Source organism: Camelus dromedarius, chromosome 36 (assembly GCF_036321535.1).
Source record: "Camelus dromedarius isolate mCamDro1 chromosome 36, mCamDro1.pat, whole genome shotgun sequence".
Lineage (NCBI taxonomy): Eukaryota > Metazoa > Chordata > Mammalia > Artiodactyla > Camelidae > Camelus > Camelus dromedarius.
This window is the reverse complement of record NC_087471.1, coordinates 8,681,107-8,706,809: the sequence shown is the minus strand read 5'-3', so window position 1 is coordinate 8,706,809 and position 25,703 is coordinate 8,681,107. Positions and strand designations below refer to the sequence as shown.

At 41.9% G+C, this 25,703-nt stretch overlaps 1 protein-coding gene across 3 annotated transcripts in view; it reads left to right on the top strand.

Moving 5' to 3' along the window:
* The window catches only part of CCDC25 (coiled-coil domain containing 25), a 34,155-nt gene extending 9,475 nt beyond the window's left edge, over window positions 1-24,680 (top strand). Inside the window, exons 4-10 of one of the 3 annotated variants that reach the window (XR_010379204.1) lie at window positions 2,485-2,536; window positions 7,441-7,516; window positions 11,203-11,306; window positions 11,515-11,717; window positions 14,435-14,484; window positions 19,332-19,377; window positions 23,139-24,680. Coding sequence is in view for 2 of the 3 variants with exons in the window: in XM_010995473.3 (XP_010993775.2) it covers window positions 2,485-2,536; window positions 7,441-7,516; window positions 11,203-11,306; window positions 11,515-11,717; window positions 19,332-19,377; window positions 23,139-23,168 (511 nt within the window). In the remaining variant the exon portion in view is untranslated. Of the gene's footprint in view, window positions 1-2,484; window positions 2,537-7,440; window positions 7,517-11,202; window positions 11,307-11,514; window positions 11,718-14,434; window positions 14,485-18,236; window positions 19,309-19,331; window positions 19,378-23,138 lie in introns of those variants that run through there. The other 2 variants (XM_010995473.3, XM_064482493.1) reach the window with 2 other exon arrangements.
* Window positions 24,681-25,703: the final 1,023 nt, after the last annotated feature.

The following is a 25,703-nucleotide window of genomic DNA, read 5'->3' as shown; positions in this document are numbered from 1 at the left end:
TTGGTGTGTGCAGGTGCCTGGACGCCGACTTTGACACTTTAATGGTCTTGAGATTTAATACCTGTTATCAGAAGTGACTGACCTTTACTTTCAGAAGCTATTCTAGGTTTGATGTGAGCTGGAATAGCCCGCAATTTCAAGACCTGTTCCGGTTCATAAACTGTCAATCCTGGAAACGTTCCTGGTCGGACGTGTGGATCACTTGATCCACATTCCAGGGCAGATTTTCAGCCTGAGCCACTCTGACGTCGACTCTGGAACTTAACCTCTGTGAATGTCAGCATCTGAGTTTACACCAGAAAGCCTCCTGAGGTGCTTTTAAGCAAAGGATTTTTCTAGGGTTAAATGAGAACAGAACTAAATTCATCTTAAAAAAAAAAAAAAGGGAAATAGCAAGAGTGTGCATTTACTGCCTCCAAACTCCCTGATAAGTAGTATTTCCAGAGACCCTACCTGAAGCAGTTAAACCATCAGCTTTGGGTTCCCTGCACCTCCGCACACTTAGGTCATGTATGCTCATTTATTGACGTTTCTGGTCTCTGCCTTCAGTAAAGGGTGATAGTGATTAAGCAGGGAGAGGAAGGTAACAAGAGAAGGAACTAGGGAACTAATTGGCCGAATTTAACCTCTGAGGCAGCATTTGCGGAGGTTCTAAAAGGTTTTTAAGAAAACTTGCTCAAGATAGTTTATTTACAGAGCTGGCTTTTTTGTTTGTTTGTTTGTTTTACATTTCAGTCAAAGCCCCATAAGTCCATGTGTTCCCCCTGCCCTCTCTAGCGGTTCCTGTGAGAAGATCAGCAGTGATATTCCTGTGTGTGTTTTAGTACTTTGACTACCTGTGTATGAACCCAGTAGATAGATATTGAGCTATTTGTGTATTTCTTTTCACAAAATTCCACATCAGAGACTTTTAAGAAAAATCAGAATACAGTTGAGCTATTATGGATACACAGGAAAGAGTTGTTGTAAATAGAGAACTGTCTTAAAACAAATTGGAATGGGAGAAATTTTCTAGTTGGGCTTGCTTACTAATGGGGTATATTTTCCTAAGATGCTGAAAGAGGGTGATGAGATACAATTTCTAGATTTCAAAAAAAAAAGGTGGAAAATGGCAAGCGAAGATGATCATCAGTAAGAAACACTTACAGGAGAATGCAAATGACTAAATTAACCAATAGGAAAAAATTAATCAAATTAAGATGCTATATTCATTTCTGGCTATCAGTAATGGTTAAGAATAAAACTGAGAGTCATCATAGATGCCAAAACTAACATTTTTCTACATCCAAAGTGACTAGCAAGATGCTTAACCTTAAAGAGGACATTGGAAACAGAATAATCTTAATCTTTATATAGAATCACACTGCCTACCTCTTGGACGAGGTGTGAGGATGTAGCCATTTTCAGTTGTAAAAAATCCAGTAATGCTAAGAAAATGTCTAGAGAAATATATAATAGGATGTCATGATGCCTCCTTAGGGTTTTACTGAACACTCCTCAGTCTGGAAAGGTAAGGACTAAGGAAGAGATGACTAAAGTTAACAGAGTCACAAGGTGCTGGTGGTGTGTGACCATTGTCTGTTAGCATTCTGGAGGCATCTCTGGGTGTTGGAAAGAGAAGTCAGCTTCATTTGGTGAATTGTAAATATGAAAAACTTAATATCCCAAAATGTTGGACTTGGTGAAATCATTAATTTTAATTGGTGACTGATAGAGCCTTAATGTAAGATAAATAAGGGACATTGGGGTGGGAGGGCATTCTGAATTTAGGACAGTGTTGTAACCGGCAATCACCCTGCTCTCCCAGGAGAAGTATATTAGTGCCACTGTTGGACGTAAGTCTGGATAAATTGTTGATTTGTGCTGTGGTCTGCTTACTGTCTTCAGTCTTCACTTGACTCTCCCAACTCTGATTGACATTCTCTTTGGATTGTTTTGCCTTCGCTGGAAATTCGTGTTGTCCCGAACCAAACCTGCCATCATTTTTCTAAGCTGGCACCCTCTGCAGCTGTAAGGGGTTTCTGTCAGTGATCCAGCGAGTCTCCCAGGCTTACGACACTGGAGTCTCGATGACTTCTCTCATTCCCTTCTCTTCTCACCTAAAGTTCCTTTCCTAGTATTTGCTCTAGGTCCTGTGCTTCAGCCTGGGACCCACCAAATCTCAGCTCATCAGTGAAGCCTTTGGTCACCGATGGCTCTTTCTCATTTGAGAACTCACCCTTCCCAGGGCACTTAACACGTACTGTCTCTCGTGTTCATCTTGGCACTGAGTCTCACACAGCCGCGGCACTTCCCACGTTTCTCTCACCGCTCCCGTTTGATAGCGAGCCCTGTGGCTGCGGTGACTGTGTCTTATGCTCCGCGTTGGGCTTAGTGCGTGGTAGGCACCGAGTCCACATTTCGGATTGGAATGCTTTAATGCACGTGGCCTGAGGAGCTGGTTATCGTGTACGTCTTGCTAAAAGTGGTTTTCATTCTTCGTAGGTTTCATGTGGACAAACTCTCTTCGGCTCATGTATACCTTCGATTACATAAGGTAACTGGATTTAAACATGGATTCATGACTTTTTCTTCATCATATCTTGTCCTCTATCCTTTTTTTGTAAGTAAGCTGCTTTAAAGTATTAAGTATGTACAAAAGTCTAAAAATTAGCAAATGAAGAGGTGTCTTCCCCCAACCCAGAAAATCAGCCAGAAATTTTGGTGATTTTTGAGGCTTGGAAGGGGACACAGTACATACTTCCTGCCAGAAGCACTGTCTTATCCTGCCAGCTGAAGTGTGCTATGTGTCGCCTCTGCTTTCTCTCCCTCTCATTTCAGTTGACATTTCAGTCTTCTCCTGGGGAGATCATGTTGTGGTTCCTTTTTCTCAGACTCATGTGACTCTCCTGTCTCACCAAGGGCAGATGCTCCTAGTTGTCAGGGGCTTCTCTGGGAAATTTAAAACAGCATTATCTTAGTAAAGGAAGAATTTAATGTTCCCTAGTAACATAAAACCACTATTTTTCCAACCTGTCTCTACATTCATATATTTTATATAGTTGAATCATAAGGTATAGATAATTATAACGTGTATTGCTTTTTTAAAATGTTTATTTTGGAATGATTTAAGATTTACAGAAAAGCTACAGAGATAGTGTGAGTTCCTGTATCCCCCCCGTCCAGTTTGCACTGTTGTTAACGTCTCACATTGCCATGGTAGATTTGTCAGAACTAAGAAACCAACATTGGTGCATCACTGTTAACTAACCTCTGGACTCTATTTTGATTTCTCTGATTTTTCCATTAATGTCCTTTTTCTGTTCCAGGATCTGGTCCAAGGTCGCACATTGCATTTTAGTTGTCATGTCTGCCTAGTCTCTGGTCTGTGACAGTTTCTCACTGTTTCCCTGTTTGTCATGACCTTGACAGTATGAGAAGTACTGGTCAGGTTTTTATAGGATGTCACTCAATGGGGGTTTATCTGATGTTTTTCTCATGACTAGATGGGTTACGGGTTTGGGGGAGAAACAGCACAGAGGTGAGGTGCTCTTATCCCATCATGTCAGGGGTACGTGCATTAACAGGACTTACCACGATGGCGTTAACCTTGATCTCCTGGCCAGGGTAGTGTTTGCCAGGTTTTTCCACTAGAGAGTTGCTTTTTTCCCCACTTCCACACTGTATTATTTGGAAGCAGGTCACTAAGTCCAGTTCATACTCAAGGGGGAGAGGATGGAATTAAGCTACACATCCTGGAATGGGGGGTGTCTGCATATATTGTTTGAAATTCTTCTGTAGGGAAGAGTTATCTCTTCTCCCCCATGTATTTAATTCAGTCATTTGCTTATATCAGTACAGACTCCTTTTTTTTTTTTTTTTAATACTTTGGGTTAGAATCCAGTACTATGTTATTTTGTTACTAAACTTGTCCCTGCTTTGACTCTCTCACCTCGGCTCCTGTGTTCCTCTGACATACTCCTGTCATTTTGGTTTTGAGCATGTGTCACTTTCTGGCACTGCAAGACGCTGCAGGCTCATCTTGTGTTTTCCCTGCCCCATCTCTCCAAGGAACCTTGGTTCTTTTTATTGGGAAATGGTATTTAGAAATCAAGATCTGGACTCTGAATGTGCTCATCGCTACTGGAGTGTCATTGCTTCTAGGCCCTCTCACCTGACAGAGCTGGAAAATATGCGTATGTACATAAGGTGTGTTAGCAATTCATGTGAATAAGGGTTTCTGTGTCTACATGAAGCTACCTACTGATGTCTCTGAAGACTCCGTTACCACAGGGGCCTTTCTCACCTTCCTTCCTTGCTTATCTATTACTTCCTCCTCAGACAGTGGGAAGCCTGGCTTCCCACCATCCACCATTGTTTACTTATTTGAATCCAGTGTATGTGGAAGTAGTTTCAGATTTGTTAATCTGTATCCCCATAGGAAACAACTTTATCAGCTAAAGTACAGTGTTTATGTGCAATTATTTTAGGGTTTTGCCTTACAGTTTCCATTTGAAACACTGTTTTTCAAAGTTACTTGTAAGTGCCTTTTCCCCCCAGGCCCTTTCAGTGATATTATGTCATGCACTTAGATTATTTTGTCTTGGTCTGCATTCCACCTTGGCATTCCCTTGGTTGATTGTGTTACTTTTAAAGCTACAGTTTATAAAGTTTTTCATCTTACTGTATCATTTGCACATTGATTGTTTTGACTGGCTGCTTTGAGCTGATAATATGCCACAGTTAATTTGAGAGCCCCCTTGTCGGATTATAAATTGCTTACAGTTTCACCATTATTAATCCCCAACAAGAAATATTTTTATGAACTACTTTATGTTTTTCTTTTGAATTTTTTTAGAATAATTCTCAGAAATGAAATTACTGGGTCAAAAGATAAAAACATTTTGGGAAATAAAAAGGTAACTCCTTTTATGCCAGATTGCCCTTTGAAAATATTGTGCTGGCTTAAAATTCTATCTGATAGATATACATAGATTTTCCAAAACTTTTTTGGGATTTTATAACTTAAGAAGAATAGCACCCTTTTGACCATTTTAATAAACACAAGGTGCTACTTCATTATACTTAGAATATTTACTTTCTTTTTAATTTTTAATTATTTTTTATTTACTTTTAAATTTACTTAATTGTTACTTACTTTTAAATTTACTAGCAAGGTTAAACATTGTGCCCCATGTTACTTATTCTATTTAAGTTTTTGAGAACTGTATTGTAAAGGAAAAGAGGAAGATTGTGAACTCAGTGCTGGAAAAAAATTCTGAGTTTTCCCAGGCAATTCTTTGCCATTTTGGAACGACTTTAAGTTTAAAGAAGATTAAGTATGGTGTTAGTTACCAACTTTCCTTTTGGTTCAGAATAAATTTTTTCCTTTGAGTTCTGCTGTGTCAGAAATGGAAATACTGGTGGTAGTCTCAAGTTATCACCAGTTATTGCTTGTTTGAACAGAAGTTTGATTTCATTTTCTTTTGGAAGCACATAATGTGCTTGATGAAAATGTGTGCTCCTTCAGGAACTTTTACCTAGTTGATCTCCAGCAGTAAACGGCATAGCTCTTTGTGCTTAGCAGGTACCAAGTAAGCATTAGAGATGCAGTAAGACTAAGTGATTCAGAACCCAGATTCTGGAGCCAGACTGCTGGCTTTGAATCCTGCCTCTGCTCCTTACTAGCTGTGTGGCTTTGAGTGAAATATTTAACTGTGCCCGTTTCATCATCTGGAAAAGGGAGCTAGTCGTCCATATCTTACTGGGTTGTTGTGAAGATTAAATGAGCTACCATAACTGAAGCATTTAGAATAACGCCTGGCATATACTAAGTGCTATGTGTGTTCATTCTTTTTTTGTTGAATTGAATTCACCCCAAACCTTGAAGACCATGGATATTCAGCAAGTGTTTTTTCCTAGGCTCCTTTGATTTTTGAAAACCTATAGGAAAGCCTCACTTATTGAGAGGTTTCTTATCTCATTCACATAGATGACACAAAGCCCACAGTCAAAATTCTGGCCTTTACATGTTGAGGGTACCTTGGATTCTCCCTGCAGAGTTTGTTTACTCGGACTTTGCATGCTGCTGAGCTGGATGGTTTTGTTTGTTCTGGTCTGCTCATATCACATTAGAAGTAGGAAAACGAAGAGGAGGGGCTTCAGGAGTAGCAGTAGCTACAGAGGGTGGGAAGGGGTACTGGGCAGAGCCTGATATCAAGGACTAAGAAACAAGATCTCCGTAAGCACCGTTCTCTGCGGCCAGTTGTGCTGTAGTCCGAGGTTCGTGTCTCAGCTCTGACACTTACTAGATCTGGGAGACCTTGGCCCAGTTCGCTGAGCTTTGTCATCTTCATTGGTAACACGAGCATAATACTGTCCATTCCCTATGGCTCTTCACTCTGTGTACCTAACATTCAAAAGTGTGTATTCAAAAAGTGGTAGCTGTTGTTTTGTTTTTTAATTACTCATTGATTTGCTTATTATAGGATCAGTCAGCTTCTGTGTGTTCAGAAGCCCCTGAAGGCATCCACTGTCACTTTATCATAGCCTAGTGTAATGGCTGATACTCATAATGATGACATTGTGTTATCAAGATGGTATATTCGGAATCCTCTATTTAAGCGGTCAGGGAATTGCCCAGGATAAGGTTTGTCATTAAAGTAGTGACAAACTTACATCACTAATTTTTTGGGTCAAAATTTAGGTATTTGAGAGACTCCTGTTTTAAAACATTTTAAGAAAAAAATTAGAAACAGAGTGAATAAACTTAATTTACCTCGAATATTTAGGTAGATAAAGTGTTTCATTCCACGTAGAAGTGCTTCTGTAATCTCATACCTAACAGGAGCCAGAGCTGTGTTGGTATCCACCAGCTCTTGCCTCTGATATATTTTTGTTCTTTTGGAATGACTGCTTACTCAGCTTTGATTTTGATATGTTATCTGTAAAGAGAGTGAATCAATGTTTTTTTCTCCATTATGGTGGAAGGTTGTATCTAACACATCAGGAGCTTGGTTCCTGATTAATGCTGAGGACTTAACCAGATGATGGAGACCCAAAACTATAAAATGTCTCTTGAGAGGGAGTTTATGGGGACCTCAGCTAAGAAGACTTCCTATTGTGAAAAATAAGCACCATTTCCCTACAAGGTTTCTAAAAGTTAGAATGAGAAGAAAGAAAGAAAAATTATTCAGACATAAATACAGTTAATATTTTGGCGGTTTTCTTTCATACCCTGTTTTTTTCCCCCCACTTATTAAGTATCAGTATTGCTGCCTTCTCTTAGTTTAAATAAACATTTCCATAATGGACTTCGTTTTTCAATATTCTGAAATGCAGCTGAAGAACCCCTGCTTCTAATAAAATTGTGCCTAGTCAGATAGCAGAGCCCTATTAACAGTGCTCCAGTATTGATCAGTAGCAAGGTTGTCAGCTATTGGGTTTATTTTTGTGTTTCAGGGGGAGAAAATAGAAGACATTCCCAAGGAAGTACTGATGGACTGTGCCCATCTTGTGAAGGCCAATAGCATTCAAGGTCAGTTTTGCTGGAGGAGTTTTCAGAAGTAGCACCACTTTCTCTGTGTCTGAAATTATATCTTAGAGAAGAGATGGCTGACTTTGGCTGGAGTCAAAGGCATAACGTGTCATATGCCTTTCCCCTGGTTTGTTCTTTCAGATGGCAGTTGTGCTACCTGTCAAAGAACTAAAAACCAATCTCCCTCCCCACTAATGTTCATGGCCTTGTCTCAACTCTTTCTACCCTGTTTTCCTTACCTTGAATAGAAAGTTGTCTAGACTGCCTACACTTAAGGTAATTTACAGAAACACTTTTGGAAGTTAGATTATGCTAATAGCTAAGCAAGAGATGTGTCTCATGGCTTTCTTTGTAATGTTTGATGTCTTTATTTCCATTATTTGTTACTAGAGCCTAGAACCCAAGTCTCCAAATCACTCTTTCCTACTTTTTCCTTCTTTCCTTCTCTCCTTACGTACTTTTTTCTCTCTGTAAACTGAAGGTATCAAGTCCATTGATCTTTTTATCTCCCAGAGAATCTTACCGAGTTGGTCTGGGGTGATGTGTGAGAGTCAGTATTTTTACAGTGCTCTCTAGGCGACTCTAACGTGCAAAGGGCTTTGAGACAGTCGGCCTACATGTTTTAGGTAGGACCTGTAGTACTGCGCTTGGTGCTTGTTTGTTTCCACTGTACAGGGTTTAATCCATCAATAGTCAGTACAGGTCAAGAAGGACGATTGATGGAGTAGAGGTGGGAGTTAAAAAGGGGAGCCGGGAGGTGGTGTTCTGCTAAGGATGATTGAGCTAGTAGATTGGATTTTAGTTGTAGGACATACTCCTGGATAGAGTGGAGGTAAGTTCGGTATGATATGAAGTTGAGGGATGATCCAGAGGATTGGGAAAAAATACGGTCTGCATAGAAGATAAGCATGGGGCAGACACATAGCCGACAGCAGGTACCAGGGGTCGGTAATCACAGGATAAGAGCTGGGCAGTGTATACCCCTTCCCCATCACTTAGACTGCATTTCCTGAATCTCACCTGGGCAGCTTTACTGAGTCAGGTACCTAGCCTGAGAAAGTGGAAATCGTGTCTCGTAGAGCCACTCACTTTCAACTCCATAAATCATTAAATTGCAGTTGTTTTTAGGACATTCCATTTTTATGAGTAGAAAGAGTTTCTAAGGTTTCCAGTTAAGATCTCTGGTTATTGAAATGAAAGTAATAAAAATTGAAACCATCATTATTCTCTTTCTTTGTGTGTTGAAACCGCTTTCACGTGTTTTTGTCCCCTTCCTATGCCCCTGGCTTGCAGATGTGACTTTATTAAGAGAGCTTTGGACTCGTTATTCTTGGCCCAGCCTCCCTCTTCTTAATCTCTTTCTAGTGTACTAGTTCTCGAGAAAACAAAAGAGGACGAAAGAGTCATGACACTGAATCACTCTCTCCTCTTAGCCCCACAGGGGTAGCTCACTTAGCAGAATGAGGAGCGAAGCCCAAGGCTCTCACTCCCAGGGGTCAGTAGCAGGGGATGCTGAGGAGCAGAAGATTGTCTTTGCTATGAGGTTTGCCGAGTGCCCTCCGTTTGCGTCCAGTGTCATTAAAATATTTTCCTCCCTGGTTGAGCACCTTCAGTGCTATTTGTCATCATAGAATCGAGTCTGTCTCTTCTGTATTCATTTTATAATCTCTTGCCAGATTAAACTTTCTAAAAGCTTAGACACTTTCTGTGACACCCCTCAGCTTGTCTATACAGTTTGGTCCAAACTTCCTAAGCGGGCGTGTAAGCTTCTCTGATCTGACTAGGCTTTGTTTCCCTTCATTTTTTTCAGAGTCCAGTCACAGCAAACTTTGCTGTCTTCCTACCTTATGCCTTTGCTTATGTTGTTCCCTGTGCCCTCAGTTTTGTCTGCTGCTCAGGCATCACATGTCTAGATCCATGCTGAGGTTCAAGGTCCACACAGTAATTGTAGTACTAGTAATAATGGCTAACACTGAATGTTCGTTACATGCCTGGCACTGCCAAAAACATGACAGGTGATTCATTTATCAACCCTATTGTGTTAGGTATTATTTTCATTTTATAGATGAAGAAGCTGAGCTTAAAGAATTAAGAATTAAGGAACTTAATCTCTCCCGTGGCTCCTTTCTCTTCCCTCAGCTCTGCATGACCGCTGCCCTCTCTGACTACCTTAGCTCTCTACCTGTATCTCTTCCAGAATCATTTGATGACTTCTGCTTTTAGTTGAAGTTATTAATGTACTTATCTGCTCTCCTTAGTCTTGGAAGGCAGGATCCATTATCCGATCCATCTTTGTATCTCCCACAATGGAGATTTTTTTTTAAACTTAATTCTGAAAAAAAATTTTAAACCTACAGAAAAGTTGCTAGAAAAACACAGCTCTTGTATGCCTTTCATTTAGATTCAACATTTTTTTCTAGATTTGTTTATTTTCTCTCTGTAATATACTCAGTGGTTTTTTTAGCTGAACCGTTTGAAAGAAAATTGTAGACATCATGACTGTTCAGCATGTCCTAAGAAGGACATTGTCTTAAGTAACTGCATTACAAGGATCAAATTCAGGAAATGGATAGAATACTGTTATCTGATATAGAGTCCATGTGTAAGTTTTGTCAGTTGCCCCACTGCTGTCCCTTTATAGCGTTCTTTTCTGATCCAGGATCATGTGTTATATTTACTCGTCATGTCTCTCTAGTCTCCTTTAATCTGGACACCTCTCTGTCTTTCAAGATATTGGTGCTTTCAGAGTGGAGACCACTTTGGGTTGGTCTGATGCTTCCTGTTCAGTAGGGTCACGCTGCCCATTTTCTGGCAGGAATACTACGTAAGTGAAGTCTTGTACATGACAGTTAGGAGGCACATGGTGCCAGTTTGCCTCCTTTTTGGTGATGTTAGCTTTGATCGCTTAGGTAAGGTGATGTTCACTAGATTTCCTCAATGTATCAGGTGATTTAACAAACATTGAAATATATTGCCATCTAATTTGGAAGGGCCTTAGAGGACCAGTGATTAAACTGTAATTCTTGGAGCTACCTGGGAAGCTGTCAGACAGAGGGGAAATGTGAAGTAGGGTTGGTCAGGGGAGAGGAGGAGGAGTGAACAGGGGTACCTGCCCCTCTTTCTTCTGGAGCATCCCTGCTTTGATTGATACGAGAGATTCTTCTGCTAAAAGAAATAAAAAACAAAAAATCTACTAAACTAGTCCAATTTCCTCGTGTTTCAGATGAGATTCCAAGAGCCATGGGGACTCTTCCAAAGCGACACAGCTGTTTGGCGGTGGCGCCAGGATAGAATGCAGGTCTCTTGAATTTCAGACCAATGCTTTTTGCTTTATCTTGCTGCTTAAGCTTTATTAGATCAAGGACTCCTTTGAGAATTTGAGGAAACCTGTTTGGTCCTTTTCTCTTTAAAAACACGTGTAGTGAATTTTTCGTTCAACTTTAGTCTCAAAAGTCCCTGAAGCTAATCTGTAGAGCCCTGCTTCCATCATAACACTTGGGCTTGACTTGTTTGTCAGCTTTACCATTTGCCTCGCTGGGTAGTTTTTTAAGACTATCTTGCGGTTTGAAACACCCGGTGGCTGGCCTTTTCCTTTGTCAGATATGGTAGCTTACTTAATCACGGTTGAGGGGACACGTTGCTCAGTGTCACTCTTCCTGCATGCTGAAGCCGGTCTTTCTCGGCAGGCTGCAAGATGAACAACGTTAATGTGGTGTACACACCGTGGTCTAACCTGAAGAAAACGGCTGACATGGATGTGGGACAGATAGGCTTCCACAGGCAGAAGGATGTAAGTGTCGTGCGTCCCCGGCGGTGGCAGCGCCCTGAGTGGGACATCTGTCTTTCCTGACACCTGTGCTGTGGAGGGCTCAGCATGATGCGTGTTTCCTAAAGGGAGTCGAGCTGGGTTCCTAAGCCCCTGGAAAGCATCTGCCCTGTCCTGGGGGGAAGTACATAAAATAAAGATGCAGTATTTTCCCCCTCTGTCTCCCTCAAAGGTGAAAATTGTGACAGTGGAGAAGAAAGTGAATGAGATCCTGAACCGCTTAGAAAAGACCAAAATGGAGCGCTTCCCAGACCTGGAGGCAGAGAAGGAGTGCAGAGACCGCGAAGAGAGGAACGAGAAGAAAGCCCAGATTCAGGAAATGAAAAGGAGGGAAAAGGAAGAGATGAAAAAGAAGAGGGAGATGGACGAACTTAGGTATGTGGGAGCTGCGGCCTCGATGCTGCCCTGGGAGTCCTCGCTGCTGGTTTTCATCAGGGATTAACCCTTAAGAATGAAACAGTTGGCCCTCCGTATCCACGGGTTCTGCATCCACAGATTCAGTCAAACACGGATTGAAAATGTTCAGGGGTGAGAAAAAATTCCAGAAACTTCCAAAAAGCAACACTTGAACTTGCCTTGTGCTGGCAATTATTTACGTAGCATTTATGTTTACGACTATTTACGTAGCATTTACGGTGTACTAGGTGTTATGAGTAATCTACAGATGATTTAAAGTACATGGGAGGATGGATGTAGGTTTTGTGCAAATACTGCACCAGTTTATATAAGGGGCTTGAGCATCTGTGGATTTTGGTATCTAAGGGGTGTCCTGGAGCCCCCTCACCCCCACCCCCTGGATCCTGAGGGGCAGCTGTGTCCTAGTGGAGGGAGGACATATGATAAGCTCAGAGCCTTAAATGAGTTAGAAAAAGGCATTTATGCTCCTGTGTTGGTCAGATGAATTGCCCTTTGGTAGGAGCAGGTTATGTGAGTCTACGAAATAAAATAGCTAATTTTATTCTTAGACAAACCATTACAGGTTATCTTTAGAGTTTGGTTTGTAACCATCTTCAGGAAAAGAAAAGATATGAATGTTTAACGTTAACCATCTGTGCTCTTTGAAGGAAATAGTCTTAGCTCTAAAGGCCAGTGCTAGTAACTCTTAAAAGCTGTTTTTAAAACCTTTTTTCTAGATTTTGAAAGTTTAAAGTAATGTAGGGAGACCTGCTCTCCAAAACACTGCATTTTAAAAGAATAAATAGTAGTTAAAACAACATGGATCCTGAAAGTCTAGTGTATAAGACTGTGGAAATATTGATTATATTAGTTTTCTATTGCTACTGTAACAAATTACCACAAATATAGTGGCTTAAAATAACACAGCTTTATTATCTAACAGTTCTGTATGTTAGAAGTTCAAAATGATTTTCATTGGGCTAAAATCAAGGTGGGGCTGTGTTCCTTTCTGGAGCTCTGGGGAGAGTCTGTTTACTTTCCAGCTCCTAGAGGCCACCCCCATTTCTGGACGTCTGACTCCCTCCTCCATCTTCAGAGCCAGCAACAGTGCATCTCTCTGACCCTTCCGTAGTCACAGCCCCTCTCTGACCACAGCCTTCTCTGCTTCTGAGGACCAGTGGGATGGCGCAGAGCCCACCCAGATAATGCGTGCTAGTCTTTCCCATCTAAGACCCTTAACTTAATGACAGCTGAAGAGCCGTCCCTTTTGCCATGTGAGGCAGCATATTCGCAGGTTCTGGAGACGAGGCTGCAGACACATCTGGGTCAGATGATTAGTCTGTCTGCCATACTGGATCTGTACTAATACGTAGTGCTGTACCTGAAGGGGCCGGTCATTTTTCTTTGAGAAAGAAGGAAATTAATCCTGCCACTTCTAGTCACAGAATTCCTAGATTTTTTCCCCCCACTATTTTCATAGATATCATTTGTGATAAGTACACCAAAAAGAAAAAAAAAAAGTTACTGATTCCTTTGGGAAGAGCATAGGCTCAAAATGAGCTGTCTTACCCGGTCCTGACCTAGTTTAATTGGAATACCCTGGGTTATTTAGAAAGACTGTTGGGCCAGAATGGAGGTAGACAATCAAGCATGGGTGTTTATTCATTATCCACATGCCCGTGTTCCTGTTGGGGGTTCTGCTAAACACGGTGTGAGTGGCTTCATATGTGTTACGTTATTGAAATGGAGAACTCCAGGACTGCCATCCCAGGTTATCACCTGCCAGCATGAGGCAGACTAATGCATAGATTTTAGTGTTCAACCTGACCTAGAATTGTGAGTCTGCCTTGTGTTGTGAGTGAAAGAAAAATTACCAACACTATCAATTTTGAAAATATGGAATTTTGAGTGATGCAGGATTTAGAGTTGTTTTTTCTTTTTGCTTTTTGTGTGGAGTTGGGGAAAAATTGAAAACATGACTTTGTGTCTTCTGCAAATCTAATATAATTTTGTTTAGAAACAGTATTATCTATTAGGGATTTAATAGCACTTAATTTACTTACAAAATTTGATAAGAAAGTTTAGGTAACATTTTTGGACACTCGTCATCTGCCCAACACTGTTTTGTGCTTTGCTGCATCATCTCATTTAATCCTAACAATAGCCATATGAGGCAAATATTTTTATCATCTGCTTTTTGTAGCAGAGGAAACTGGGACTGGGGAGCAGTTAAGTACCTCGCCCCCAGGCATGTAGCCAGTCTCGGTCTGATTCTCAAGCTCACACACACTGTTACTACTCTCTTCTGCCCTCTGTCCAGTCTATTCAGTGTTAAAGTAGTATTTATTCCTTTCAATCAATCAAGAAATACACAGATGTCAAAATTTATCGTAAGATACATTATACTTTGTTTCAAATTAAGCTCTGTGCTAGTAAAATTTAGGGGGAGTTGTATATTTGACTTTACTAGTTTAAAAAGCTACAAGCATTTAAACAAATGAACCCATCCACCAAAACACAGTTTTCATATCTTCTGGACTGTCTTTCATGATGTCAGCAATATACAAAATACTCATCTAAGCTGAGGGGGAAAAATTACTATTACTGAATATAATTTTTGCTTAAAAGTTTATCCGATCAATCCCATTTTCTAAGCTGTCATTAGCCACTTGTGTTTTTTCCATCTGTCTCTTCAGACATAAATTTTGATCGTGTATCGCTGGTACATCTCTGTTAAAAGGAAAATGTAAGTGAAATGAGAAAAATCACTTTTCTAGTCCATGTTTTTCTACACAACTTTATCCCTACTGCTTTATTTTTAGCTAATTATCATGGGTCTGAGAAAACCAAAAACAATGTGTTGATTTCTGTGAAATGTATGGCACAAAAGCAGCTTTCTTTCACGTGCTGCAAAAGGAAGCGGCACGTGGAGCAGGGCCGTCGCGCGAGGGGCCGATGCACCGACACACCCAGGACTCGCTTTGGTGTATCCGGAGCTGCTGTTTGTCTGCTGTATCCTGCAGCTTTTGTGAAATTCCAGCCACAAGTGCTAAGCTTCTGACTTGCTTCATGATCTATCTTTATACATTTGTAGTGCTAGCATCACTTTACATGCTGTCTTTGACTCTTCCAAGAGATCAGACACCATGCCTACAGAATCTCCTCATTCTACGGTCTTTCACTTGACTTTCTGACAAGGAAAATACCATTGAGTCTCACCAACAGTTGATTCTTTTATTTGGACCGTCTCGTAAGGAATGTTCCCTTTAGTTGCTGTGATTGCTAAAGAAACTGACTTTGGAATGTCCTGGGGATTCTACAGACACACTGAGAAGATGTTTTTATCCTGGACAGGATCCCCAGTGCTTCCAGAGGATTTCAGTGAAGAAATCCTTAGCAGCCTCATGTCCACAAGGTGGCCGACTTCTTTCCAGCTCTCCAGCCTTTATTTAGACTGTAGGCTCCTTTCTTTTCTCAACTTTTTGAACAAGAATGGCAGTAAGCGATTTCATTTCTAGTTTGTTCCAGGAGAAGAAATAGATGGGACTGCCGTTGTACAGCCCAGGTTCTTTGCGCTTTAGTCAGGATCATGCCCGTCAGCCTTCAGCCCAGAACAGAGCAGAGCCCACAACACCGCCCTCCTTCTCAGGCGGGAAGAGCGGCAGCCCCAGGAGGCAGCCTGCCTTGTTCTTGCCAGCGAGCGCTTTTCTCCTTGTCCTCGGTGTGCAGAAACCCTGACGATCTGACAGGGTAAATGGGCCTATATGAAGGTCATCCATTTAGGTAGATTTTAAGAAATACTTTGCTTGTTGGGAGGAGGTTAAAGTGTGAAGGCTAAATGGTAGCAGTATATTAACATCTTCTATTAGCCGTTTTATTCATTAAAACTATTATGAAAAGTTCCCCTTCCTTAGACTTCACACATCAACTCTCACTTACCCATCTTGTTCGTTAGCTCTTTTGGACAGTTTTTTAGCTCACACTTGCCCTGGGAGCCTAGGATCTAGTGGGGTTAGGTGTAGGGAGGGGGCTTCACACGGCATTTTCTTTCCCTGCCTGCTACGCTGTAGCCATACATAGAGTGAGAGAAAATGGTGGGAGAGACTCAACGTAGGTTTTTGAAAGTAGTTAGAGTCTTAGGCGTGACCTTTCTGGAAAGCAGAGAAGCAGAACAGCTTCTGCTCAGTCTCCCTTTGGTTTTTGGAGAGTCTTTTGGGCAGCTCCCTGTGAGTGTCCCAGTGGACACCATCGTTTATTGACGCAGGCTGGGGAAGAGCGTCCGTGGCTCCTCAGTGTGTCCTAGTCAGTTTCATCTCTTATATCATCTGCTTACCTGCTGTTTTAGCCTTGTATTCACTTACTTGGCTTTTGTGATGTTATAACAATCATCTGTTAACATCAAAATCAAGCTCACCATGTGAACACTGAAACCAGAAGAAATAAGCAATAGTCAGGGGAAAGTAGTGAATAAAGGATGAGTAACAGATCAGAAAAGACAAAGGGTAGGACCTGTGGTTACCTGATAGGGAAATTTAGAAGTTGGGAGTCTCAGAGATCAGAATTGGAACCCAGGTTCAGGTGACTGAAGTCAGAAAAGTACAAGACCCAGGTAAAATGGCAGGTCACAGGGAAACGTGTCGTCAGTCTGAACATTGACATGAACTTGATTTGGGGCGGAGATTACTTCAACAAAGGAGATTAATGTGTGAAAGCTTATAGCTGATAAGCGGCAAAGCAGGACCTCAAACTCAAGTCCACTTCTGAAGTCCATGCTTCTGCTGTCCCTTGCAAAGAATGAACAGGTTGGCAAAGCCAGAGTCATAAAGGTTATTCAGAGGCAAATGAAAGAATGAAAAGTTAGGTATACTGAGAGTGACTTAAAAGGTTTTGTTTAGTCCAAAATTTCATGTTGTAAGTGACAAGGAGCCATTGTAGGTTTCCTGGGATGTTAGGAAGAAGAAAAGTTGTAGGAAGAGTTTAGCAGCAACACGTAGAGGAGGTAATGGTGAGACCACTGCTTACAAGGACCATGTGGTCACTGCTTTAACCATCTTTCCTTTTGTTTCTCTCGCGCACGCTGCTACTGCCTTCCATAAATAATGCTCTGTGTGCTGTAGCTCTCTGTTTAACGATCAGCTCCTTCAAAGAGGCACGTACACGTTCCTGTATCTCCTTGTCTGGGACCCAGTGCTTCGCTTCTGCAGTGAGTGATCAGTCAGTACATTAGGGATGAACAAGGCACTAAGATTAGCTTTCCTGATGCAGTGATTCTTGAGCTAAGATCAAAACTATTTTGCTAGTTGAAGAGGGTGGGATGGAAAAACTGCCCTCGGCAGGGGGAACTGTGTGCAGAGACTGCCCTGTGTGGGAGGCAGCACTGGACTAGAACCGACCCAGATGCTGGAGCAGCGGGGCCAGGGGAGCACAGGGATTGGGGTGCCAGGCCAGCAGGGCCTCATTGGTCGTGTTTGTCTTCTTGCTAAGAGTTGTGAGGTCGTCGAGAACTCTGGGGTAGTGTTAGAAGGTGTGTGTGCTGGAAGGGTCACTCTGCTCACATGATTGGAAAGGGTGCCAGGTGGGTGTGGCTAGACCTAGAGTGTCCACAGGACAGATGGCAGTAGCCTGGGCTGCGGTGGTGTTATGGAGGCGGAGAGAAATGGGCCAATGAGAAGTAATTTCGTGGATGAAATTGTAGGATTTAAAAACAGACTGGATTGAGAGGAGGGGCAAGGCAAAGAATGGCTGCTAGGGTTTCTGTGGGTGAAATGGAATGGTGTTTAGTGATGCGATTCTTTGAGCTTTGGAATTCTGGGAAAGAAGCAAACCATTTTTGGTTGGGGGAACTGCATGAGTTGGGTCCGGACATGAATCTGAAAATTCCTTTGACGCATCCCCCAAAACAGGCAGGCAGTTGAATAAATGAGTTCCTGAACCTGGCCTGTAGTTGCCCACAGCTGGGCATCTGAATACATTTTAATCTTCACAGGTGATTTTAAAATGCAGTCAGAAGTGAGATTCTCTGCTCTAACCACTTTTTTATCAACATGTCTTTCTCTTTCTGCTCCTGCAGCTCATTGATCTTAACTGTTTATTTCTTCTCAATACCACTGACTCATACATGCTTCATTAATACTTCTCTCTGGGTGTCTCCCAGTTCCTTGTCTTTGTAACAAGTCTCCTACCCTCTAGCTGTCAGTATTCAGTTTCTACAATTCATATTGACTTGGGCATCTCTACGTCACTTCAAATACAGCATGTCCTAAACCAAGTACATCTTCTTTGCAACATCTTCCCATTTCTCTCAGTTGTAACATTATTTCCTGCAGGTCACCCAGGCTAGAAGCCTTGGTGTCATTGTTGATTCCTTTCAGACTTAATCCCTTCTTAACCAGCTCAGCCGTTAACACCCTGGGTGGGATATTGGGGTGGACCGGAGCAGATGGCTCGAGGTGAGCTTGGGAGTCAGACCTGTTGGAAACCTCTCTTTCCACTTGTTAGGTGTGAGACCCTGGCCAGCGTCCTTAAGTCTGGTGTGCACAGTGGGCGTGATACCACCCCTGCCTTGTGAGGTGGCTGTGGGGATGAGCAGTAACTTAGGAAGCACCTGATACAGCTCCTGCCGGGTAAAGCATGCTTGGTAAATGTAAGTGCTGTTGTCAGTAACTCTCCTCCTTGCCATAATCGCTGTTCTCCCTCTCTTCTGTCTGCTGCGGATTACTCTTTTTTAAATGCTGGTATTATATGGTCTCACTTTCCTGTGTGTCTGTGTATTTTTAATAGAACCTTCTGTGTAGCCACTGCTGAGTAGGTTTTCTTTCCTTCCCTGTGAGCTCTCTGGGAGTCAGGCTTTGTCTTGTTCCCCTTTTCTGATTCCTTCCCATCCCGTCCTCTCCCCAGGCTTGGCACAGGGTCTTATACAAGATGGATGTTTAATAAGTACCTGTTGAGTCTCTGTGTCTCTGCTCCATCGGGTATTGTGGCTTCTTGGTGACCGCATTGCCCCAACTCACACAATTAGGACGACATAACTGAGCCCCACACATCTGGCCCAGTTTCCCACCACTTTGCTTTCAGACTTGAGTTGAGTTGGTGGGAAGTGTCATTTCAGAGACCATGTCTTTGCCTTTGCTCATACCGTTCTCGGAGCCCTCCTTGCTCATCCTCCCTCCTTGCTCATCCTCCCCACTTGCCCGGCTTGGTTTCAGTTCCACCTCGTCTGAGAGGACTGTCCCAGCAGCCCTTCCCACACTGATGCGTTCGTTCCCTCTGTTGAGTTCCTGTAGCATCTGCAGTCTGGGCCGTGTAATTCAGCTCTGAATCATGACTGCCCTTGGCTTTGGATAATTCCTCATCTGAATAATGCCTCCTACCTCAGAGTTACTGTGGAGGTGACATGAAATGAGTATGAGCCAGCACATTTGTAAACTGTTGAGTGTGGTGCACATCTCATTTACCGCCACATTGCAGTCTCCTTGAGTGCAGCTGGGATTATAGTTTCTCTGGAAGACCCTCAGCAGTGCTGGATACCTGGTAAATGTTCGTGGGTGACTCACCAGCTTGATAACCTCCCTTTACATGTGCCTTTTCTTCTAGGAGCTATTCGTCACTAATGAAAGTTGAGAACATGTCTTCAAATCAGGTACGTTCAAGTTCCTCACTCTCATGCTGTGCCTTCAGTGGAAATAATCCACTGAAGAGTTTTTAATCATTGCGTTTCTGGCCAGCATTGGGTCATGTGTTGCAGGTGGCTCAGCGTGGTGTGGTGGCTCACGTGGGTTCTTTTAGACATTGTCCCCTAGACCACCACCACTTCCCTGTGGACTTTCTCATATTTTTGTGTCTAAGTATGTCACCTTGTGGAAAGAGATTGTCACACCTTGTCTGCTGTGCGGCGCGGGCTGTTAGTGTTTATAGGACTTCCCATCCCTCCTTCCCTCCTTTCCAGGTGCAGGCATGCAAAGTGCCTTGGTTTATTGATGTTCTGTATTCATGTGACTGCAGATTCTATATTGCAGTTGAATGAGGACAAATTTATCAGCTTCAGTTAAATAAAACGAAAGGTTTCATCTGTGGTCTAAGCAACACATTGGTCGCCTTCTTGTTCCTCAGGACCTAAGATAAAGGGAGATGGGGACCCACATCACAGTGCAGAGGGGTCTCCGCTTCAGCACCTCACTGTTTCACTGGAACTATGGCAGGGACTGATTGTGCACGAGTGCTGTCTTTCTCAGAATTTATTTTGAAGTGTCTGGAGACAGCACAATTTAGCTATTATTAAGCAGTCTTTGCAGAAAATTGAAACTGTGTGGATATATTTGTTATATTGAATGTTCATGGTATAGTTTATCATGCTTTAGATCTGTGTTGTCCAGTGCACTGGGCACTAATTGCATGTGGCTATTTAAATTACATTTAATTGTATTTAATTTCAAGATTCAGTTTCTCAGTCACACTCACCACATGTGGCTAGTGGGTCAGATACTGGGCAGTGCAGAAATAGAACATTTCCATCATGGCAAAAAATACTATTAAATAGCGCTGCTTTAGATGGCTTGGAAATAACAGAATTTAAGGTCCCTTAAAGGTCACCTAGTCAAACCCCATATTCAGTGCATGAACTGGAATCGTTAATAGCATTTTACACCCTGTTCGCATAAAACAAGGGACACATATGTTCCTCTAAAAATGAATGAGAACAATGTCCTTATTGCTGTCTCTTTGAAAAACTAAATTTATGAGGCTCCTTTATGAGTCAGAGATGTATCTTTATAATTTGTTCCTGAAAAATTCCAGAGGAACATTATGTAATTAAATAGAGCCTTGAATTTGAAGTTTAGAGACTTAAACTGTCACGTTCTAATTGGATAAGCCTAATAACGTTGTTTAAGCTCTCCATGGGAGTATTCATCAGCGGTAAAAGGCAGACACACTACCTCTTGGGGCTGCCGTAGAATTTAAACAAAGTCATGTGTGTGAAAATTCTTCCCTGACTTAGGCATTTTATGAATATAAACGGTCATTATTATTTCTCATCCATATTGTCCTTAGTTGCTATTTATCCACAAAGTATTAGTATTAAAAATGAGCTGTATTTAATCCCTTCTGGAAACTGTATTCTTAGAAAACAGTTTAACGGTTAAGCAGAAATCTTTAATGTAACCAGATCTAATGTCTTTGCTGCGTTTGTTGTTGCTGTTGAAGTTTTCTATTATTCAGAGGCTACTTTCCAGCAGAAATCTGGCTCCAATACCATGTTATGACCATAGGCATTTTCATTATGGGTTTTCAGAGTGTGGATGTTGTCCTGGAATTAATAAATAAACACACATACGTGCATATATATATGAATGTACGTATGTATACAAACACCACCTGATGAGTGACAGATGTTAGAAGTTCCAGGATTAGGAAATCAGATTTGTAGACCAAAGGATTATTAACCCTCTGCCTTTCCTCTCCCTCGTTGCTGCTCCCCCTGTTCCTGAGCCCCGGGTTACAATCAGGTTCAAGTTTCTGAGGAAGCTTTGTACTGGGTGTTGCATTCTCTCTCTCTCTCAGTGGAAGGACTCATACAGCTTTCCCCCATACTTCAGATGAGATCAGGTGCCATCAGGGTCGGATGGCTGTAGAGTTTTCCCCATACTTCAAAAGAGTGGGCTCACCCTCCTTGTAACCATCTTCTGTAAAGGGGACGCAGACCTTTTTGGATCCAGTTTGGCAGCGTAATCAGTTGGTTTTCAAAGGCTGGTGTTTATGTAAGATACGATTTGCTTTTTAATTTCTCTTAGACAAGTTCATCAGGAAAAATATTAATCTTCCACTCTGAGGTTGGCTTTAATTTTGAGTTTTTGCTTGCTCTCCTATTTGGAATAATTCTCTTCAGTCTACCATTTCTTTCTAATCTTTCTCAAGTTGGTATCAGGAACCATAACAATTACTTTTGACATTTGACTTGCTTATCATTTTATAAGTGAATGACAAGAAACCCCTTTTGCTGCACTGAAAAATGTATTGACTCTTAAAGGGAATCTAAAATACAAAAATTATCCAAATCAAGTCTTAGATCTCAGTTATATACTTAAAAGTTCCTGTAATCCCAAATCACAGGTCCCTGGACACGTGGGAACTCTGCAGGCCTAACTCAGAGCCTTTATAGGGAATAACACACTTTGATTGTCACCAACTCACGTAATCTTACTGAGTTTTGGGGACACAGACATCCTCAGTGTTTGGCATCTAAAGCCGACCTTCAGAGATACAGGATGACTCTTTCCACGTCTCTCATGCTATTATTTCAGTTCAGAATTCTAGGGCAGTCAGAGCTCTGGTGCTTGGGTAGAATACAGACATGAGTCTGCTTTTTGTACAGTCATCGAAGGCATCTTTACTGTGGCCTCAGTTCGTTGTGCTAACTGGGGAGAAGTGCAGCAGAGCCTGCAGAATGAAACTGGGGAGAAAACCAGAGCTCACAGAAGCCATGGTTTTCTACCTGTGTCTCCTATTTGCCAACCCATCTTTAATACGCGCTGTTAAGGAGAAGAGCATGTACGATACCTGTGAGCCTCAGTCCTCGCCCTTTCCCTAGCAAGGCAGGTGCAGAGCGATGGGAGAGAGAAGCTGAAACAGTGTCACGTTCAAGGTACGACATTTTCAAGTGAATGTACCAGAACTTACACTGTTAGTGACTGGGTGTCCAGAGCAGTTTCTTCAGAAAGGAATTTGGGGCTCTACTTTTGTACTTGGTCCTCAGGGCTTGTTTATAAGCCGCACAATAAAATCAGTCCCTTTACACTATGTACCACCATCATGTAAGGTTTTTAATCAAAAACTTGGCAAGCCGGCTAACTCGGCAACTAGCCTGTGGCTTCCTGATGCCTTTTTTTATTAAAAAAAAAGAGAGAGAGAGAGAAACCATCTTGTGAATTGACAGATACGTGACAACCGTGAGGCTGAAAATAATGGAATTTAGGTCAAAAATATTTTTGCATATTTGCAGCTTTGTTGGCATTAAAATGCTGAGGCAGTGTTTGTTTGGTTTCATATTATGATGTATCTGTTGAAGGAGCGATCACATTTCCTTTTAGTCGCACTTGTTATATCCACTGCTAGGCCACTGGGCCTTACTTCATAATTTGGGAATCACTGGTCACATACTGCTGCGTAATCCAGGCCGTGTAACGACACTCTAGACAATAGCGCTAGCTGCGAATCTAGCTATTCTAAACAACTAACAATTTAAGATAGACAAGAAATGAGTGACTTTAATTAATTTACTTCTTACTCTGAGTTCTGCACTTAGGCATAAGGAGACTCTTGTTACTTAAGACTAACTGTGAATTTTTTGAATTGAGTTATTTAATTTTGAAGGCTCTTACGGTTTCACTTTTTTGTTTCCTGCAGGATGGCAATGATTCAGATGAATTCATGTGAATGGAGAAAAGGACCTTTTAAAGATTTAGGGACAGTTGCAGAAGTTGTGATTTCATCTATGTTCTGAATTATAAAAAAAAATCCAACCAAAATTGTACCTTCACAATATTCTACAAATGTTATCAACTTTGGAATTTTAAAAAAATTGTTCCCTTTTTCGCCATCAGAAAAGGATCAGGTAAATATATGTATATACACACACATATAATATAGTTGGACTTGAAGACAGCATATAATTTTGGGAAGGTGAAAATCTTTTTGCCAGAACATATCTTGGTACCTTGTGAAAGTTGGCTGCCCTTATTCTTGGAATAGACTTTAGAACAAACCGACTCTGAAAAGTATTTCTGTTCCTGTGATCTGTCCCTGAAAACATATGTCTTGAAAAGCTTTTCATATTCTTAAAATAGCTTCTTTTCTGTTAAGATGAATGTATTGGTGAACATTATAAGCGAATGTTCCCCTCACCTCCAGTTTCCTGATTAGAAGAATAAAAACGTGTGGGTTTTGAAGGTAATAGTGATATTTTCAAGGCTGCTGGCTTCAATAGTCATGTTCCATTGGGCCATCTGAGTCTGTTTGTGTAGTTGCCCTCAGCTTGTCCTCGCTTCCACAGTCTACATCTTTCCTTTTCCATTGAGGGCCTCCACCTAGGTACAATCATACTGAAAAGAACAGCAGTGTTAGTCAAGGTTGGGCCTCATGGCATTTTTTACCTGAGCACCGAGTAACCCATATCGTGTGTATAACAACTTCCGGGCTCTGGAGTCATCTCTCAGCACTGAGGGGAGAAACAAAGGGACACTCTGAATCATTTTGAAGACAGAGGTTACCAGATTTTTGTCTTGGGATATATCATAAAGCACAAGTCTCCTTTGCAATTAAGATTTTAGAAAGAATTAAGCATTTCACTAGCCAGCCCAGTAATTGGTTTATTTACCTTGAAATAATATTTATTTTGAGTTGTAACCCCAGAGTTCAGATTTCTCCACTGTAGCCTCAGTAACTTAATATGTAACAGTCCTACTCATCTGAACCACCTGCTCTCCAGTGTGATTCTGAATAGAAGATATATTTTTATTATAGCCTGTAAGCCAAACCCTGTGGAAAGAGACAAAACAAAACAATGGCAGGGAAAGAACAAAGCCTGCAGGTCGGGAGGAGGCTCACGGGTTCACATTTTAACCACACCCAGAGCTCTGCACGGAGCGTTCTTAACTGTATTCTAACCCAGCAGAAGTGACCTCCTCCAGTAGATACTCTTCCTGTAGCACTTTGGAACGGTGGGTACAACCACAAGACTTCAGTGTCTCTGCTTATCCCAAGTTGGTGTATGGGGTTGAACTGGAAAATTTCCTGAGACATAACTCGGCCAAATTTTGAGAGGGGTTATGGGAGACCACTCCAGAAATTAGTGATTTCCTGTGTATATGTCTAATGATATTCAGCCTGGAGTTTTGTGGTTTGAGAATGGAATAATAAAGAATGATTTTTTATCTGGGAGGACAATGATTTATGAATTCTTAGAATTTGTTTGTTTTCTCCATCCCCGAGCTGGTTTTGAGGGTGCTCAGGCTGGGAAACCTCATTGTCCTAGGCTGGTTCCAGAGGGTAAGCTTCCTCCCTGACTGATAAATGTGTCCCCCCACCTCCAGATGCACACGGGGTCAGAGTGGATGACCTTTCTCAGACACACTCTTCTGTAAATTAGCAGCTGTGCTCCTTCAGTAAGATGGTCCTCCTGCCTGGTGACTGTAGGCCCTTCTCCACTGCTCTGCTGCAAACATCTCAGATGGGGAGATTTTGCCTCTAGCATCGTTTGTGTCACCTCAGCTTCTGGAGGTTACATCATATACAGGTAGAGCCTTTGAAGAATACATCTATTTTTACTGAAGTGTGCGATCCTGGGGGCCACATTGTAAAGATTTCATAACTCTCAGCTTACACTGGTCTGAGATGTCAGGGCCTCTCTTCGGAATTCCTGGCTCTCGAACCTTTCCATCTGCTCTGTGTTGATCTCCCCCTACCTCTGCCTGCATTGGGGAGGTTTTCCCCCAGCTCCCGTGGTCCCAGAGGAAGCAGTCTCCTTTTCTTTTGAGGACACTGGTTCAATACCGACAGGTCAAACTGTTGGCACTGAAGTCATCTCATTTCCTGCTGTTGGAGTGTTTCCTAAACTTTCTATAGGAAAATTCCAAATTGCTGGCATTTTTATGAGCTGTGCCCTTGATCAGATCTTCATGCATCCTGAGGGTTTCTCTTCCCCACTCTGCCTCCAATTTCCCCACCCAGATCTGCAGGCAGGTGAGGTTCACATTATCATTTCATTTTCTTCCCAAATTGTGCTCTGTAGTACCCCTGCAGCATTAGAATTCATTTCTTATTCACCTCTATTGATCTAGGGTCATGATCTGTGGGCACGGGAAGTTTGTCACAGTGCTTGTGCTGGAACAGACTTTGGGAAGTTTACCAAAATATGGAAGGCTTTGACCTTAGCAAAGTAGGCAATACGCTGTAGCTGAGCCCTTTCAGTAT